Source organism: Cricetulus griseus, chromosome 2 (genome assembly GCF_003668045.3).
Source record: "Cricetulus griseus strain 17A/GY chromosome 2, alternate assembly CriGri-PICRH-1.0, whole genome shotgun sequence".
Classification (NCBI taxonomy): Eukaryota; Metazoa; Chordata; class Mammalia; order Rodentia; family Cricetidae; genus Cricetulus; species Cricetulus griseus.
The window spans coordinates 417,408,183-417,427,601 of NC_048595.1; the positions used below are offsets into that span (position 1 = coordinate 417,408,183).

At 40.0% G+C, this 19,419-nt stretch overlaps 1 protein-coding gene and 1 pseudogene across 1 annotated transcript in view; one reads left to right on the forward strand and one right to left on the reverse strand.

Moving 5' to 3' along the window:
* The window catches only part of Zdbf2 (zinc finger DBF-type containing 2), a 28,374-nt gene extending 13,805 nt beyond the window's left edge, over positions 1-14,569 (forward strand). Inside the window, exons 2-6 of the mRNA XM_035439231.1 lie at positions 1,642-1,772; positions 7,528-7,567; positions 7,649-12,856; positions 13,019-14,350; positions 14,426-14,569. Of these exons, the coding sequence (XP_035295122.1) occupies positions 1,642-1,772; positions 7,528-7,567; positions 7,649-12,856; positions 13,019-14,350; positions 14,426-14,569 (6,855 nt within the window). The remainder of the gene's footprint in view (positions 1-1,641; positions 1,773-7,527; positions 7,568-7,648; positions 12,857-13,018; positions 14,351-14,425) is intronic.
* On the reverse strand, positions 5,260-5,360 carry LOC113833658 (annotated as a pseudogene).
* Positions 14,570-19,419: the final 4,850 nt, after the last annotated feature.

Consider the following 19,419-nt stretch of genomic DNA (forward strand, 5'->3'; position numbering starts at 1 on the left):
TCAAAACCAGAGTATTAGAAATCAGAGTTATAGTTACACTTGGGGATGAGGGAAGGCATGTTAGATTGGTATGGGGCAGTAGAGGGATTTCTAGATATTTATAATTGTGGACAGATGGTTATGGACATGTTTATTCTGTGATGGTTTAGTGTGCTACATACAAGTATTTGTGTGTTTCATGTGATTTACATGTTGAAAAATTGTCAATAAACTTGTGTGGGGCATGTATCATGTGGTAGCCCCTGCCGTTTTCTCAGATGCCGTTTCCTCCGCTCACATTGCTCTTTCTCTTTCTGCCTTAGCAGAGAGAGGACAAGGTTGGATTTCAGTTGAATCTTTATTTGTTCCCTTGTACACTTGTCCTTTACATTACCAGCAGTCTAGCTCTGGTGATGGGCATTGGACAGTGGGGGAGTTTGTAGCAGGAAGATTTTGAGACTGTCATATTTGATTGTTCCTGGGGCTAAGGGAACAGTGCAGAAAAATTCTCACATTAGCATGACAGGAAATAATTACAAGAGTTGTAACAGTGGTCAGGAACTAGAAACCTGCGGTTTTTTGTTTTGTTTTGTTTTGTTTTGTTTTTTTAAATAGTACCATAACTATGATATATTAAAACATGATTTTTCTTAAGTATTGTTACAGCATGTTGTATTATGAAGAACATATGTGATAATATGCCATTTATATTAGCTATGTGACAATGAAAAGCACATAACCTACAGTTTGGCTCTCATTCAAATCCTGGCTTTGCTGTTTGCTGGGTACAGAATTTAAGGAGGTTTGCTTTTATTTTTTGTGCCCCACTCTCTTTGTGTCAGAAGAGGGCACTGTTCTTGCGGAGTGAAAATGAGTGAGCTTTTTTAGGTGGATTGAGTAACCCTGTGTGTGACATATGGTCTGGTGCAGCCTGTGTTAGATTCCTTCTTATCATGTGGCTAATCCACTAATACTAGGATCTGTGTAAAGCTGAAGACTTTAATGTGCTTACACCAATATCCTGCCAAGGCGGGATTCTTCTTAATCACTGAAGGAAAAGAAATGAAGGGTTTTTTGAGTTAATCTTTGTTCTTTTTAAATACCATAATCCAACCCTGTTCTCTCTTTTCACAGTCTTTTTTATTATAAAAATACTCTTTGGAAAATATAAAAAATTTAAGAAAAATTATAAATTATCCATAACTATATCACTTAAAAGTATGCTTTTAAGATTTTAAACATTTTCTTCCATTTGCTTGTCTGTATATTTTTAAACTGTAGTTTGAGATAGAGCCATACATACGATTTTTCTCTCAATACATAGTATTTCTTTATGCTATTATCGTTTCTTTATTTTAGGTAGCTGCATGGTATTACATCTTAGTGTACATTATAATTCAAGGATATTGTTATGCAGTTTCCACTTTATCACTATGTTATGGTGTGTTAAGCGTCCTTTTTGACGTCATCCTTAGGATGTATTAGAGGAATGTAATAACTATATTTAGGGAGACACACTTATGGTTTTAGATACACATACTAGTAGTGCTGTATGGAAAAAACATCAACTTATATTTCTACAACAGATACATACGTGAGTCCATTCTGTGTCACTGCAAGTAGCAGTTATTCACTTAAAACCCCCATTGGTTTTCTTTGCAGCACTTGTTTAGTGCTCAGCACAGAAGCCTGACCAGACAGAGCCGGCATCGGACAACCACCAACAACAGTCTGATGGAGCGCTTTTTGCAGGACGTTCTACGACACCACCCATACAATTATCAAGACAACAGGTAAGGTGGTCAGTGTTATGTTTTACCCATCCCCACCATCTTGCTTTGTAGCCCAGGACTAGTCTTTTCTGGAGATGCTGTGTAGCCCAGACTGGCTTCAAACTGTTTATCAAATGATGAGATTATATGAATGTGGCTCCATACCTAACTTTTAAAGTCTGTAATTGAATTTAAGAAATACAAAGTGAAGCTGGGTGATAGTGGTGCAGACCTTTAATCCCAGCACTCAGGAAGTAGAGGCAGGCGGATCTCTGTGAGTTGAGGCCAGCTTGGTGTACAGAGCAAGTTCCAGGACAGCCAGGACTACACAGAGAAACCCTGTCTTGGAAACAAAAAAAGTTGTTTTTGTGGAACTAGGGATAGAACTTAAGGGCTCAAACATGCCAGGCAAACACTTTACCTTGGGTGCATTCCCAGCTCTGTAGTGAACTGTCTTGTTTAACCAATAAAAAGAAATAATTGAAAATGGAAGTTACTGGATACAATTTTGATTTAGGGTTAGAAGAGTTAGCACTTATCTAGCCCTTAAATAAAATTGTATCTAGTAACTTCCATTTCCAATTGTTTATTTTACTTATGTATTTAAAGATTTATTTGTATAGGGGGTCTGGAATGATTTCTCAGTGGTTGAAAGAACTTGCTCTTGCAGAGGACCTGGGTTCAGTTCCTAGCACCTATACACTGGCTCACAACCACTTGTAACTCTTGTTCCAGGGGATCTGACATCCTCTTTGGACCTCTGCATGAATGTTTATAGTACACATATATGCAGGCAAAACATTACAAATGTATTTTAAGACTGGATATTTTTTAATTTATTTTTTATTTTTAAAGATTGATTGTGTGTGTGTGTGTGTGTGTGTGTGTGTGTGTGTGTGTGTTTGTACGTGCATATGTGTGTGCATGTACACCTGCATGTTCAGGTTAGTGTTTTCTGGGAAGGCTGCAGCCTTCAAGTCTCAGTAGTCCCTGTTTCTCCCCACCTCTGAGCTACTTTTACGGCATGTACAGAGTGCCTAACTTGTTATATGGCTGTTGGTGTCTAAATTTTGGTCCTCATTACTATGCAGCAAGTACTGTAACTGTTGAGCCACTTCTTGACCTCAGTTGTTTGCGTGATCTTTCACTATACATCTGGGAGTGTTAACTGAGTTGCAGAGTGCTTGCCTAGTATTAGTGAATCTCTGGCTTCAGTCCTCAGTCCTGCTAATGACAATCAGTTCACTACAGAAAATATGGACATAACTATGCTTTTTCCTAAGTAAATGTCTTAGCCTGATAAGTAATTATGTGTTGTTAAGGTGCTTTTTTAGGTGTGTCATAGAATTAAATGTTGGGTGAGGGTGGAGCAAAACGTTTTGAAAGATCAGTAACAGAAAAGCTAAGTCATAATATGACAAGATAGTCAAAGTTCTATTTTAATAGAACTGTGTGCTGACTGAGTGGAGGATGTATTAGATTGAATGGTTTCTTAATACTCTGTCAGAATCCTGATGTCGTCTAAAAAGATTTTTAATAAAATTTTTATTATATTTATTTATTTATTTATTTATTCGTTTTGTGTATATGTAGAAGTTAGAAGACAACTTGCAGGAGCTAGGTTTTTTCTTTTAAAGTACTGTCCATGCATGTTTTGGGAATCACATACAGACTTGGTGACGAACATCTGTATTCTTTAAGTCATCTTTCTAGCTTTTGATAGCTCCCCCTACCAATCAGCTTGTTTTGGTTGTTGTAATAAAAAGAAACATTTGATAACATTTAAACGTTAACGGTTAATTTTCTGGGCTAAAAAACCTAGAAATCAGATTATAACAAGTATACAAGTTAAGCAAAGCACAATGGGAACTTACCTATACAGAATTAGTTGAGGTGCACACCAGTGGTAGAAAAAGAAACTTATGCTTTGCAAGGTACTAAATGATGAAACATTTTAATGGGGAAACTTTTTTCAGATGTTGTTTCATAATAAGAGCTGGTAGAAAGATCAGATTAGACTAACCATAGGATCATACATGAGACTTTTTGATTAATGATCCTTATAAGCATTTCTTCAAAAAGTAAATTTGTATAACTCTCTTTGTTACTTTTCATCTTCTGTAATAAAACACCTTGGCCAAGGCAACTTACAAAAGAAAGCATTTAACTTGGGATACTTGGTTCCTGAGGGTTAGAATCCAGACTATCATAGCATCATGGAACATGACAATAGGTAGACATGGTGCTGGAGCAGTAGCTGAGAGCTTAAATCTGATCCACAAGCAAGAGGCAGAGAGAGATAGAGCTAACTGGGAGTGGTGTGGGCTTTTAAAGCCTCAAAGTCTACCCCCAGTGACATACTTCCTCCAACAAGGCCATGCCTCTTAATTCTTCCCAAACAGTTCTACCAACTGGGGACCAAGTATTTAAACATATGAGCTTATGGAGGCCATTATCATTCAAATCATCACAGCAACTATTTCTGTAGTTTAATTTCATAGGACTTGAACTAGGCTAGAGTGCATGCCTGGAAAAACTCTGGCTACTTACCATGACATTGGCAACTTTTATAAAGAGAAGCATTTAATTGGGGTTGGTTAATAGTTTTAAAGATTGAGTCCATTATCATCATGACAGGACCCAATAGCATGCAGGCAGACGTGGTGGTGGTGAAGGAGCTGAGAGTTTCCATAGACAGCAGAAGGAATCTGTTCTATTGGCTGTAGCTTGAGCATCTGAGACCTCAAAGCCTGCAACCACAGTGACACACTGCCTCCAACAAGGCCACACCTCCTAATAGTGCCACTCCCTATGGGACAAGCATTTAAAACACTATTGGAGCCTTACCTATTCAAACCACCACAGTGACTTATGGAATGAAAGCACTACTACTTCTGATAGGTTAATAGAAGAGCAGCTTGGGGCTTAGTGCCTAAAGACACTAGCTGTGCTTCCAGAAGACTCACGTTTGGTTCCAAACACCCCCAGTGGGTTGCTCACAACCACCTGTAACTTCAGTACTAAGGGTTCTACCTCCTCTTCTGGCCTTTACAGATAGCAGGTATACTAGTGGTGCAATATCTAGGCCAATACACTTTGTGCAGGTGAAGCCCGCCCATAAAATAAGTCTTTAGAAAAAAAAAAATAAAAGCAGTTGTTGACACATGCACACATGCTTTTAGACTACTGTGGCATTTTTCAAGTTTAAAAAAATAACTTAGTTTTTAAGTTTTACCCTTTCCTTTTCTTTTTCCTAAGACAGGGTCTCACTATGTAGACCTGGCTGGCCAGAACTCACTATGTAGACAAAGCTGCCCTCAAACCCACAGAGTTCCACCTGCCACTGCCTCCCATGTGTTGGTAGTGAAAGCATGCACCACAACACCTAGCTGTATTTCTAACTTTTATAGACATTCATTTGGTTACTACAGTGCTAGGGATTTGTTTATCACTTTTTATTTTAACACATTATTTCATTACATATCTTAAAAATACCAGAAGCACAAACAAAAATATGGAATGCTTCACAAATTTGCAATCATCCTCATGTAGCCGTCATGTTAATCTCTATCATTCCAATTTTAGTGCATGTGCTGCCGAAGTGAGCACCTGTTGTATATTTTTCAGTGTCCTAGAACATACCCTTGATATCCTCTTCCACAGTCTCTTGAGTTCTGAGATTACAGGTGTTTGCCACTTTGCTATTGTTAAACTATAGAATTATATGTGTGTGCAAGAAACTAGAGCTTGGTTCTGTCTGTGGTTCCCCACCTTATGTTTTGAGATAGTCTCACACTCTGCCTGGGACTACCTGTTTTGACTAGATTGGCTGGCCAGTGAGCCCCTGGGGTCCTTCCAGTGCACGTTGCTGGTGTTATAGATGGGCACTGCCATGCCTGTTTCTGGTTCTCATTCGGGTGCTGGGGATCCAAACTCACATCCTCATACAGCAGGTGCTCTACCATTGCAGCCATCTCCTTTAGCCTTAGCCTGTAACCTTCTAAAGAAAATTTTAGCAGAAAAATTAAAAGTGCTAATAAAGAGGGTTTTTATAAAGTCAGGCATAGCGGTACATGCCTTTATTCCCAGTACTTATGAAGTATGATATCCCTGTGCGTTAGAGACCAGCATGGTCTACAGAGCGAGTTCCACCACAGCAGGGCTACATAGTAAGACACTGTCCCCCCCCCCCCGCAAAGAGGATCTTTATAATATGACTTCATTGAATTTACCTAATATTGGTGCCTCAACACTAGTCTGATACATTTGTGATAACTAATGGACTTATAATACATTAAAGTTTATAATTTGTTCAAATTTCTTTAGTAATTTTTTTTTTTTGTGAGACAGGGTTTCTGTTTGTAGCCTTGGCTGTTCTAGAACTCACTCTGTAGATGAGGCTAGCCTCTAACTCACAGAGATCTGCCTGACTCTGCCTCCTGAGCGCTGGGATTAAAGTCATGTCACTGTCACCCAGCCTCTTTAGTAATTTTTAAATTGCATTTTCAAACTAAGATTTCCAAATTTGACTTCTTTCTGTTTTAGGATATCCACTTTAAATTAGCTTATGCTACCTTAGGCTTCTCTTGGTTGTGATACCCTTTGAGTGGGTCTCAGTAAGATGTTACTGACACTTTGCACTGGATGTTGCTGCTAACTGAATGCTTCTTGAGAGCCAGATTATCTTTGAATTTGTTCAATATCTACCATAGAGAGTACCGCTGAGTAGAGAACCTTTAGTAGGTGATTGCTATGACTGAATTAAGACTATGACACTATCTTTAGGACAGCTGTTGATATATATGAAAGAAGGAGCCCCAAAATGTTTTGGATCAAGCATGTTGTGCTGATGGCAGTAGAAGAGATTTTTAGATATGAAATTTCAGATCTTTAGAAAAGTAATTTAATCAGCCAGCTATGGTGGGGCACACCTTTAATCCCAGCACTCTGGAGGTAGAGGCAGGAAGATCTCTGTGATTTTGAGGTAAGCCTGGTTTACATAGTGAGTTCAAGGACAACCAGAAACTGTTACACAGAGAAACTCTGTCTCAAAAAAAAGTAATTTAAACGTTCGAATGGCAAATACAGTATACATAGGCATAATTCAGAAGGAACATTCAAAACATTCAAAAGTGATTTAAAAGTCAGGTGTGATGATATTATGCCTATAATTCTAGCTACTTGGGAAACTGATGTGGTAGCATTGCTCATCCTAGAGAAGGGTAAACCTGGGCAGCATAGCCAGATCACCACTTTAAAAAAAGGAGACAAATACATATTACCTATACGCCTGTCAAGGCCCCAGAGTTTTCACTTTCCTAAAGGTAACAGATAGGGCTAGCTTCTTACATGTGCTTCTTTAGATATAATTAGCTGTATAATTTGTCTTTTTTGACATAGCTCTTAAAAATTGAGGTTTCTAGGGCTCAAACCCAAGGCCTGGCACAGACTTGGCAAGAGGCAATTGCTTTACCAACTGAGTGACATCCTGAGCCTCTGGGTCAAACTTTGTGATGTTTATTGTGATAACCACAAAAAGGATACAGGGGTTCATTTATATTTTTGCATGTTCGGGAGCCACTTGTTTATGAAATAGCAATTGGTGGACTTATGTTTCTTCTATACCATGCAACTTCCTGAAGTACATGGAGTGTACAATCTGGTTTGATAACTTGTGTTCTTTTCCCACTAAGAATGGTCCATAATAGAAAATAATACCATGAATTCTAAGCAAAAACTAGGGTATTTTAATGTTTTTTCCCCTTATTCTTTTTAGAGCTGCACCAAATGAGGCAGCAGCAGAAGGAGCAGAAGCAGCAGAAGGAGCAGAAGCAGCAGAAGGAGCAGAAGCAGCAGAAGGAGCAGAAGGAGGAGCAGTAGCAGGAGCAGTAGCAGAGGCAGCAGCAGTAGCAGATAATGATGATGATGATGAGGATGATGATCCTGGGTCCCCTGAAGTGGTTATCTTGGATGACTCAGATGACAATGAGGATGACACTGCAGAGAGTAGTGGAGAGGTCTACTCCGAGGATTCTCAGTCTGTCGAAGAGATAGATTGTAGACCTGGTACTTCCCAGGAGTGTGCAGAGGTTGCAGTTCGACCATCAGTTATTCAAAGGCTGGAGCGGGGACAGCAGCAGTCCTTGGAGTTGGCTCAGAGAGTTGAGAGTGGTGTGCAGAGAGTTAATTCAGTCGGTGTTGTTCAGGCTACAACTAGTGGAAAAGGGGTAGTGCGTCCCCCAGTGATTTGTAATGCTCCTGCCAGCTCTTTGCCTAGAGGCTCTTTCGAGAGACCAGTTGCGGCTAACAGTGTTCCTCGGTTAGTACTGGCAGTTGCTTCAGATTCCTTTCCAGCTTGTGACACAGAGAACCTTGAACCATACTTTGACCCCCCAGATCAGGGCTCTAGCAATCCACCATCTCAGCCCAAACCTAAAGATCCAAAAAAGAAACCATTAAATATAAATTTAGACAAATTGCTTGCCCAGAAAAATCTCAGAGCTAAGGGTGCATCTTTTTCCCCTGTTGTACGAGTGCGTGAGCTAACAAGTGCTGAGCTTTGTTCTCTAAGAGTTGAGTCTTCTTCTGAGTCAGGGGCAGGCACATCAGGAAACCCCAGTGAGAATGACACACCACCAGATGCAGCCCGTGAAGGTGCCATTCCAAAGCGTCGTGAGGCACCTCGTTCAAATGTGGTTCATCCCCAAGAAGAAACACGCCCGGTTCTTAACAAGTCACTACTTCTAAAACAGAGGCGCTCAGTGGTCGACCGTGGCTCTCTTCAGCCAGCACCTGGTCATTCCCAAGCTGCAGTACGTGACTTAAGTCATTTGGAGGAGGAAGAAGAGGAAGAGGAGGGAGCTGACCAAGAAGGTGAGAGCTATGAGTCTAGAGGTTCTGACGTGAGTTTTGATCGTGGGTCCTCTCGTCAGTCACTCAGTGCCCAATCTGAACTGACCGCTAGGGAAATAAGTGTGTCAGAAGATGATGTTCAGCCTAGGAATGAAACACCCACTGTTTCTGGAGCAACTTCCAATAATGGCAGCAGTTCTAGTCAGGTGCCCATCAACCGTTCTCCAGTGATCACACAGAACATGCAGGTCTTTAGTCTGGTTGATGAAAGCTATGAGTCTAGTGGCTCTGAAGTGAATTTTGATGATGACTCACGTCCCTCAACTAGTCGCTGTCCCCCACAGCCTGTGAGAGCAGCAATGCTTCCTACACAGATGGCTGTCCGCTTGGTTGACAGCTATGGAAGCGGCAGCTCTGAACCAGCTGAGGACTCTGGGTCCTCAGCTGATGAGATTCCAGCAGCAGTGGGACAGCAACAGCCTCCGAAGAATGCCAGTGCGCCCCTGGTTGATGAGAACTACGGGTCAAGTAGTTTTAGTTCTGATAGTGATGTGGCTCCCCAAATGCCTGTTCAAGAAAGAAGCCCAAGAGACAGAGCTGTCCAACAAGAAGATGAACACCAATCCAGTAGTGCTGAAGCATACCCTGAAGGTGATGGCTCTGTTGAGACAGTGGCTGATGCCCCCCAGAGAGAAGCAGAAGAAATAAATGTTCCGAACCAGAAGAATACCAGCCGTGGGGATATGAACTGTGAGTCTCATGGTCCTGAAGTGGGTTTTCATGCTGATGCTCGATTAGAGGCTGCTCAATCTCCAGTAAACCCCGAGGAAGTAGATCTTGACCTAGAGAATCAGAGTGTTCACTCTGGCATGTCTAACCTAAGTTTTGATTCCCATGCTTCTTACCAGTCAGCTAACAATCAACCTCAAGGGGCTTGGGGTGAATTAAATCTTGATGAGTTAAATGTCGACATGGAAGTTAAGAGCAATGCGTGCTCCAGTTCTGAGTTGACATTTGATTCCGATTCCCCTCTTCTGTCAGTTACTGGGCGGTCTCTGCTGGATTTTGAAGGAATAAACGAAGACTTTAACCTCGAAGATCAAAACTGTGTGTCAAGTAGTTCTGACATAACTTTTGATTCTGATATTCCCGATGACTCAGTAGCTGACCAACCTCAAGTAGCTGTTTATGTGGAGGAGCCTGTTGATCTGCAAAATAAGAGTAGTGCATCTTGTGTTTCTGAAATAACATATGATTCTGATATTCCTCTTCATTCAGGAAATGATCACCCTGAAGTAGCTGTTAAAGAAGTAATCATTCAGGAAGAAGAAAACGCTCATTTAGAAGGGAAGAATGACAACCCCAGTGATTCTGAGATATGTTTGGATTCTAATGCCCCTCTTCATTCAGTGACTAATTCTCAAGTAGCTGTTCAAAAGATAAATTCCCCACAAGAAGAACAGGAACAACAGGAAGATGGACCTACTGTTTCTGGACTAAGTTTGAATTGTGGCACTCGTAACTCAACGCCTGGACGTTCTGAAGATCCCATTGGAGTCCGTGTTTCTCAAACAAGATTGGATTCTCATACCCCCTTTCAGTCAGTTATTCGCAAGTGTGAAGTAATTGTCAGAAATGTGTGCCATCAAGAAGAAAAGCATGCTCAATTGCCAGGTACAAGTACAGAGTCTCATTCTGAAATCAGTTCCGCTGCTTCTACTGCTTCTCATCCAGCGACAGAACCCTACGTAGGTAAGAAAGCAAAGAGAAAGACAAAGCATCTTGAGGAAGTCAAGAGTGATGATGAATATGATGGCTTTCAACCAACTTTCAGTTCTGATGTGTTTCCTCAGTTAATGACTGAGAAACCTCAACCAGCTGCTTTGGAAGAGGGCCATGCTGACCCAAAAGATGACAGTACTGAGCTTAGAGGAACTGAAGAAAATCTGAATACTGCTGGTTGTCTTGATTCAGTCATTATCCCACCTCAGCTAGCCGTGAAGGAAAACCACGATGAACTGGAAGACACACACGACAAGCAAGCTGATTCTACAGCAAATGTTGATTCTACCGGCCACTTTGACTCACTGCCTAAAGAGGATGACGTGATCACAAAAATGAATGAGTGGAAGAAAGAGGCAAAGGTCCTTGAAAAGAAAATCAGTGAACTTATCTATTCAAAACTAATACACGATTCTAATGTTTCTTTTCGTTCTACAATGGATCATCTTGAACTAGCTCTTAAACAAATAAATCTTGATAGTCATGATCAAATGCCCTTGGAAGATGACAGCCAGAAGACCAGTTCTGAAACAACTTTGGATTCTGATTTCTCGGTCCAGTCAGTAGTTGAACCACCTGAAACAACTGTTTCGGAGCCTGAACACGTTGAACTTGAAGGTAGGAATAACGAGTCTGGTGATTCTGAGGTAAGCTATGATTCTAATGACTGTGCCCAATCAGAGGCTGCTCAGCATAATGAAAGTGATGAAAGTGGAAGTCAGAAGGATAAAGATGACATGGAAGGGCAGAGGGATGAAGCGCAAGGTTTTGGAAATACATGTGTTTCCAGTGTTCCTCAGTCATTGGCTGGCCAGGCTGAAGCTGAAGTCATTCAGGAGATCAGCCGTGGGAAAGATCATAGTGATTCGGAAGATCAGGTTGTTGAATCTAGTGACTCAAACATAAACCTTCACTCTGATGAACCGATTCAGTCTGTGACTAATACAACCCAAGAGGCTGTTCAAGAAATAAATTTACTGAGGGGACATGTTAGTCCACATGATAGTGACTGTGAGCCCTCTGGCTCTACAATAGTGTCTGTTTCGAATGTCATTTTTTGCTCAGTGATTCAGAAACCACAACGTTTGCAAAAAGAGTGTACCAGTTTGAACGAAAAGAGCAGCAGTCCTTGTGGTCCTGAAGTGACTGTTGATTCCCGTGACAGTCCTGAAACGAGTTTGGATTCCGGTGAACCTTGTCAGTCAGTAGCAGGCCATCTTCAAAAAACTGTCAAGGAAATGAATCTGAAGGAAGACCGTATTTACCTGGAAGATAAGAGCTACAAGCTAGTTGATTTTGAACCAGCTTACTACCCTGATGACCCTGTTCAGTTTGTGACAGATCCATCTGTGGAGGATGGGTGCATCAAAGAAGTTAACTTGCAAAAAGAGAATCAGAATGACCTAGAAAACGAGACCTTTCAGCCATGTTGTTCTGAAGTAGCATGCAGTTCTGGTGTCCATCTGCAGTCAGAAGTTGACCCACCTCAAGTGGCTTACAGTGAAGCAGACCCCGAGAAGAAAGAGCTTGTCATAGAAGAAAAGTGCAGCGAGTCTTGTGAGCCTGAAGTGCTGTATGATTCCGACGTCTCTTTTCAGATAGTGGTTAACCAGCTTCAAACATCAGATGGAGAAACAGATTCACCACAGGTGGTGTTTGTGAATGTTGTGTCCAGTGACAGTGATTGTGACCGGGAAGTAATTTCTGACTCAAATATCCCTCTCCAGCTAGAACCCGAGCCACCTCAGCTGACCGTCAAAGAAACCAATGATATAAACACAGATTCTGTTGGTTCTGCAGCGATAGCAAAGTACTACTGTAAATCCTGTGGTTGTGATTATGAAGCCTCTCAGTCAGTGACAAATCAATCCAAGGAAAGTTTCAAAATAATCAACCGGAAGAACGACTATATTATTCTGGGAGATTCCGTCTGTCCGTCTTGTGGTCATGAACTCAATTTCAGTGTTGATGCCTCTGATAAGCCCACTACCAGCCAAGGGCCTGATCCTAATTACGTTGACCGAAGAGGTAAGCACCGTGGCTCTCAAAGTCTTAAAAGAAGTTTCAGTTCGACATGCAGTTCTCAGCCAGTGACTCGCCAACAACAGAGAATTGACGAAGACATCAGTCTTTGGAACAGTCCAAGATGTATTATCTTTCCCCAGAGGAGCTGGGAATCTGGTAGGCTTACAGCAGACGGTTCTCCCTCTGCTGTGTCAGTGATCCGCGAGACATATGTGTCGAAAATCCCTTTGAAGTTAGGAGATGGAGACCTAGAAGACGACAGGTGTGTATATGGTACCTACTTTGAGTGTGACCCTGACCAACCTCTGGCTAAGAGACGGTGCGAGCGTAAGAAGGTAACTTTTGACATGAGAGTGACTAAGTATGAATATATACCAGTCCCGGAAGAAGGCGAAGAGTTTCCAGAAGGTGATCCTAATCAACTAGTCCGTGAAGCCTCACCTCAGGTCCCTCCAACAGCTGTTGGAGAAACTCCACCTCAGGTGAGCGAAACTCCACCTCAGGTGAGCGAATCTCCACCTCAGGTGAGCGAAACTCCACCTCAGGTGAGCGAATCTCCACCTCAGGTGAGCGAAACTCCACCTCAGGTGAGCGAAACTCCATCTCAGGTGAGCGAAACTCCATCTCAGGTGGGCGAAACTCCACCTCAGGTGAGCGAAGATGAAGTGAGAACAAACACACAGGAATTTCAAGGTCATGTCTATAGTTATGATGATTGCTCTGAAACCAAGAAAATTATTTTGAATGAAGAAGAAAAGGCCGCCTTGTTTAACTTTTATCAGAACGCTCCATCAGTTCACACTCTGCCACATCTTGAATATACTGAAGGCAAAGTTGGAGACACCAGCGACTTCTCTGTGGCCGTAGTTACACCATCTTGTTCTCAAGCAGAGGGGCTTCAGCAGCAACAGGAGCATGCGGCTTCTGAGAACCAGGTAGAAGAAGTCAGATGTGGAACTCAAGAAAGTTCTGGGAAGAAAAGAAAAATGTCAGAACAAGAAGACGACTTACCAAAAAGAAAGCACTTCCATCAGGACAGCCAGAAAAAAAAAAAAGAGCAAACTGAGTTACCAGTGCCACAAACTAAAGAGCCTGCCCAGCCCGACAACTTAGTCTATATTTTCTCTTCTCTAAGTATGAAGGAAGATCAGTCTTTGAACCCACCTAAAGCAAAGCCTGGCAGTGACAAGAATTTACAGTTCATACACAGCGCTCCTAGTGCACCACGTAAGAAAACTGTAATTAACCCTCCACAGAACCTAACGGTACCAGAGCATGACAGACAGGAGGTAGCTGGCAGTGATCTTAGTAGGAATGATCCAAGGTCCAGTGCAGGACAGAATGGTGCCAACAGATCAAGCTTGATTTCAGCAACTAAGATGGCAATGCCGAAGAAAAGATGTGTGTTGAGATACCTCGGGCTCATTCAGTCTTCATATCCAGAAAATTCAGGTGTCGGTGCTACTGCAACTCCAAAGGACAATGTCCAGCAGACTCATTCAAATCAGGACAGTGCCAAAATTCCTCCCAAACCAGTTCAAAAGGAGGTTCTTGATAGTAAAAATCCAAGGAAATTCTGGAAAAAGAAGTTGGCAGCGATACATCAATCAAACTTACTCAAGAATGCTTTCAAAACAGTGGTTCTCCGGAAAAAATCAAAACTAGCTTCAGAAAAACTGGCTATTTGGATTCGGCTGAAAGCAAACGACGTCGTTAGGAAGTATGTTTCTACATGCCCTAGTGTGCCCCGGAAGCTTCAGTCAAAGACTGTTCTTATTCGAAGGCAACTGAGGAAGAAGAAATTGGTCGCCAGGAAGATAAAGGAGGTCAAGAGAGCAGCTGCAGCGGCGCGGTTGAGCCTTGCCCTTCGCCCAGCTGTTGCTGAAGAGCACTCAAGCGCTCCTGCCCCGCCTGTAGAGCTGCCTACTACTACTACTACTGCGACGACGACGACGACGACGACAACGACGACGACGACGACTACTACTCATCTTCCCAGTGCTGCGGGAAGAAAGCACTACCGGAAAAGGCGCTACCGAAGAAAGAAGAAACTTCTTCCTGTGAGAGAATATGACCTGAGAAGCTCCAGTTCCTCAACAAGTACCGACAGGATGGTGACCAGGCTTGCAAGCAAATCCCGAAGCAATGAGGCAAAGTAGAAGCGCGGGCCACAGCTGCCGGCGGCGACATCAGCCCGCCCCTGGATGGAACACACACGGACTTGAGCTCACAGACTTTCCCAGCTTTGGTAGGGAACCTGACTTGACACTATTTTGCTACAGATATTATTTTTCGGAGATTTTATATTCATTTAAAATTTAGTGTTTAGGGTCTTTTTTTTTTGTTTTTTTTTTTTTGTTTTTTTTTTGTTTTGTTTTGTTTAAAAGCAACCTTTGTCCCGTTTCTGTAGAAGAGCTTCATCTTAATTTGTCTTATAATTTAGCATAGTATATAGAATTTTGTCCCTTAAATCATGTCCGTACTCATTTCCTCTGAAAATCTATCGTGCCAAAAAGTTATAACACTCGGAGAGTGAACACAGCAAACTTACTAGTGTCATCTTTTAAATAATTGAATGGATATCTATTTACTTATTTACCACACTTACAAGTTTAATCGTCAGTAACTATTCTAACAGGATAAATAAAAAGAGCGACATTGTGCTATCTCAGTTTTTGAATATGATTAACTTGAATGATCACAAAAATATAAATCTTTTTCTTTTAAAGGCACCTTATTCCACAAAATAATTAATCCAGTTTTTTTTTTTTTTAAAGTGCCTGGTGATTTTTATAGACAACAGAAATTCTTCCTCTTTCATTTAAATTGGATCTGCAAGTCTGTAGCTTCCCTTATTTGGACACATACACCCACAAATCTGTTTGTTAGCATTATTAACCTTACATGGAAAAAAGATTTTGCAAATGTGATTAGGTTTTTAAACTACCTTTTTCCCCCCTTAACTGGTAATCTAAGATGAAAATCCAGGTAATTTTATTATTTATTAATATTTCAGACATCTTAAAATATTGAACTGAAGTTACTGGTTTGATAATAGTGTGTGGTCTGGCCATTAATTGTCATTGGTGAAATACTTAAACATTTCAGAAAACTTAAACTAGCAACTTAACTAGAGACCCACTTTACAAGTGAAAAATGATGTATACACCAACCAGTTCATCTTAAACTACCTAATTGTCTTTAACTAGTTAGATAGTTCAAGGCTAAACTGACTTGACATTTTATCTTAAACTACCTAATTGATTTAACAGTTAAGATAAAAGATGCTTGGATACACAGTGTGAGCCTCTGGTACTTGAGTATATTCCTTTAAGGGACATTGACTGAGCTGGTGCAGATGCATCCTATTGTCTTGTTCAGTCAAGACCTCAACCTTTTTCTGTCATTGATGTTACAAGGAAACACAAAGTTTCCCTTTATTGTGTAACTGCTATATTTTATTGAACTAGAGTCAGTGTTAAACTGTGTCTTGATTTCAGAGATAAAACTGTGTTACCTTAGGATTAATGAAATATCAATGTGGTTTTGTTTCAGGGGCCATTATTTAACCTGTGAGTCATTAATGGTGATACTATTGTCATTGCTTCTAAATATAAATGGTAATTATATTGCAGAGTGGACAAATGTGGTTTTTTTTTTTTTTTTTAGTTGGCAAGTGACGTGTTTAATTTCTTCAACCTTGCCTTCTTATATACAAACATTCTAATTCCCTTTCTTAAAAAAAATCTCAATGAGCCACTAGTTTTTTTTTTTTTTTTTTTTTTTAAATCTTCAAGTTTTAATTAAGGAAGAAAACTCTGTTTGGCTGATTATGAAGTAACCCGTAAAAGCACTGTGTTTGCAGGTATTGATCTTTTGTAGTTCATAGACACCCACTAAACAAGCATGCCTGCAATGTCAGTTAAAATGAGAGTTCAGACCCAAATAACCTACCATGGAAGTAGCCAAATTATGTCTGTTGTGATTATGTCCTACAATGAGGGTCATTCTTATAATTCAAATGATCAAAATTTAAAGTTCAAAAATGTTATGGTTTTCTTTCAAATTGGAAACTCTTCTAAATACTATTTTAAGGAAAAGATTCCTAGGTAAAACTGACATCACCCAAATATAAAATGTCTGCTACAGAAATGATGGTTTTGTTTAGCATTTTGCAAGTATTTACTAAGTTCTTCTAAGGAATGTTTTAGGCAAGCTTGGAAACTTGAAATTATAAAAAATTAAATTGGAAGTGAATTTTTCAGAATTTGATAGGATACAAGATGTGCCCCTTTACATAAATGGCTTAATTTTCAGGCTAGGTTGAAACAATTGCTTATTTTGTGTAGTCAAGAGTGCATTATATTCTTTTAATAGTAGTACATCAAATTACAACCATAATGAACATTTTGTTAATCTTGTCCTTTTTAGTATCTTGAATAGATTTTTATTGTAACTGTCCTGGTGTATACAGTGTGTGGACAATATTGTAGAAAGAGTGTTTTTGCATTTGTGCATTTATTTATGTAACTAGGGCTCTGAGTATCTTTTTTTTTTGCTTAAAGAAAAGCTATATTTAAATATTCAAATAATTATATATTTCCATGTAAAACTAATGTGAAGACCGATGTATTTTTTATAATGCAAGTTAAAGTGTAAACTTGTTTTGATGTTATCAAGATAAATTTATTAAATATTGAAATTTGTGTGTACTCTCTCCTCATGTCAGAACCTTTTCCTGGAAATATTTAAAAAGAATCAGAGAGTAACCAAGTCTGAAGTGACTATGTAAAAGGCCTGAGAGATGATAAATAAAAGAGTGCAAATGTTGATGCTGGCGAGAAAATAGTTTAACCAAAGATGCACAGGTTGTACTAAAATCAGTAGTTATTTAAAAAGATTGAACAACCACTAAATTGCCTGGTGGAGTGATGGGGCAGCCGTGCTTTACTTGTGCACCTGTACTGTAAGGATTGAGTTCAGGGACAGGATCCATACCACCATTTGACCCCTTTGGGGAAAGGAGACTCCCAAACCTCCCATCTACCTCCCTGTCTTCTAGTGCCATGACATAGGATAGTGACAACAGGACGACGACATGGAAGATATGTGAGAGAATAGTGAAATAGGTGTTTTTGACCCTAGAATTATTGACTTACAGAATTTGTTGTTAAAATGAGAATTATCTTACTCTTTACAATGAGAAATTACTTTTTAGTAAAGGACTTTTATGTTTAGAATCATGGAATTACAGAATTACACACCAAAATGCCAACTTGAGGAAATGAATTCAGATATTAAGGGGTAAAAAGTGATAATTTAAAACATTTCCCTTTGTTCTTATACTTTATATGTATGAAGTTCTAAGTATTTTAAGCCAACGGCTTCATTTTTAAAAATTATTTGTTGTGAATAAGGATTAGGTTCAGGATGAACCTTTACATTATTTCTAGGTTTGTTTATTTATTTTAATAACTTTTGAACCTAGAAAGAAATTTATTTACCAGATTTATTACTCCCAAATTTAGTGTAAGTACGTTTTGAGCCCTTCCTGAGTACAGCACATTTTCCTAAGCTTTAACTGTATCATGTCCCTTGATCTTTGTATTTGGGAGCCTTGTTGAATTCTGTAATGATCACTATGAATTGAGAAGATTGGGGCATAGAGTAGTTAACTCCCAGTTATAGGCCATCTCTTTTCTAGTTTCTGTCTCCTTAGTTTTCCCTGCTTAGTTTATTAAAAATGGTACTTTTTTATGTTAGTCTTTATGTAGGATTTTTGGTAGTTTTTTGATTTTGGTTTTTGTTTGTTTGTTTTTTGCTTTGTTTCCTTTATCATGATTAGGGTTTTTTGGTTTTTTTTGTTTTTGTTTGGTTGGTTTTGAGAGTCTTCTTTGTTATAGCATGCTGAGTATTTGGGTTTTTTATTAACTTTTTACTTTTTAGCAGTTAGTTTTAAATTTACTTAAGTGTTTATTTTTTTATATTTGTGCCTCTGAGAGTTGAATCCAGGGCCTTGTGCATGTGAATCAGGTGCTCTGCTGCTGTGTTTTACCTCCCAGCTCTCAGTTTTACTGACACTACCACCAGAATCTTTGTCTCCTGACAACAAATGAGAAAGCCAGCAGGTGTGAGGCTAGCTTTGTTCCCTTCATGGCTCTTACTCAGATCCAAGACTGGTCAGCATAGTTGTCTTTTGGGTGTGTTTTTGTGGCTCACTTGAGTGCTGCACGCCCTCTTGATCTTTTGACTCTCCTATTCATGCCCGTCATGACATTCTTTTCCCTGTGCTCAGTCAGTTCTCAGTTTCAGTATCAGCACATCACCTCATGCTCTCAATCCTTTCATGGTAGATTGCTTGCAGGTAACTGAGATTGATGACCACAGAATTTCTGGTTTTAATCCAGATGTGCCACAGAGCCGGGAACTGTGTTGGTGGCAGCCTCTAGGCTAAGGTGTTCTCCTGAATATTTAGATAGTCAAAACCAGGAAGTCAACATTGATCTCATCTATCTACTCTGCAGACCTTATTAAAATTTTGCAAATTATCTCAAAATGTCCTTTGTAGGTCATGGATTTGAGCCACAATTATGGAATCCATGGATACTTTGTTGGTTTCCTTGATGTGGAACAGTTTCTCGCCTGTCTGTACTTGGTAGCATGGCATTTTGAAGGTACTGGTTTATTTGTGGAATATCCTTGAGTTTGAGCTTGTCTGACGTTTCTTTGTAACCTATGCATTTTTGGAATTCTGTGTTCTCAGTGTGTATTAACTGAAGCCATGTGATGTCAGTTTGAATAAATGTGGTGATAGCATATATCCTGTGTTTGTCTTTATTTTTATGGAAAAAGCCTTTTGAAAATCATACAAATGGGGGGTTGCATCTCATAGAGTTTTTCAAGAATTAATTTACACTTGAAGTTTTCTTAGATCTGTTTATTGTGTGTGTGTTTATTCACATATGCATGTGTGGAGGTCAGGGTACAATTTTCAGGAGTCAATTTTCCT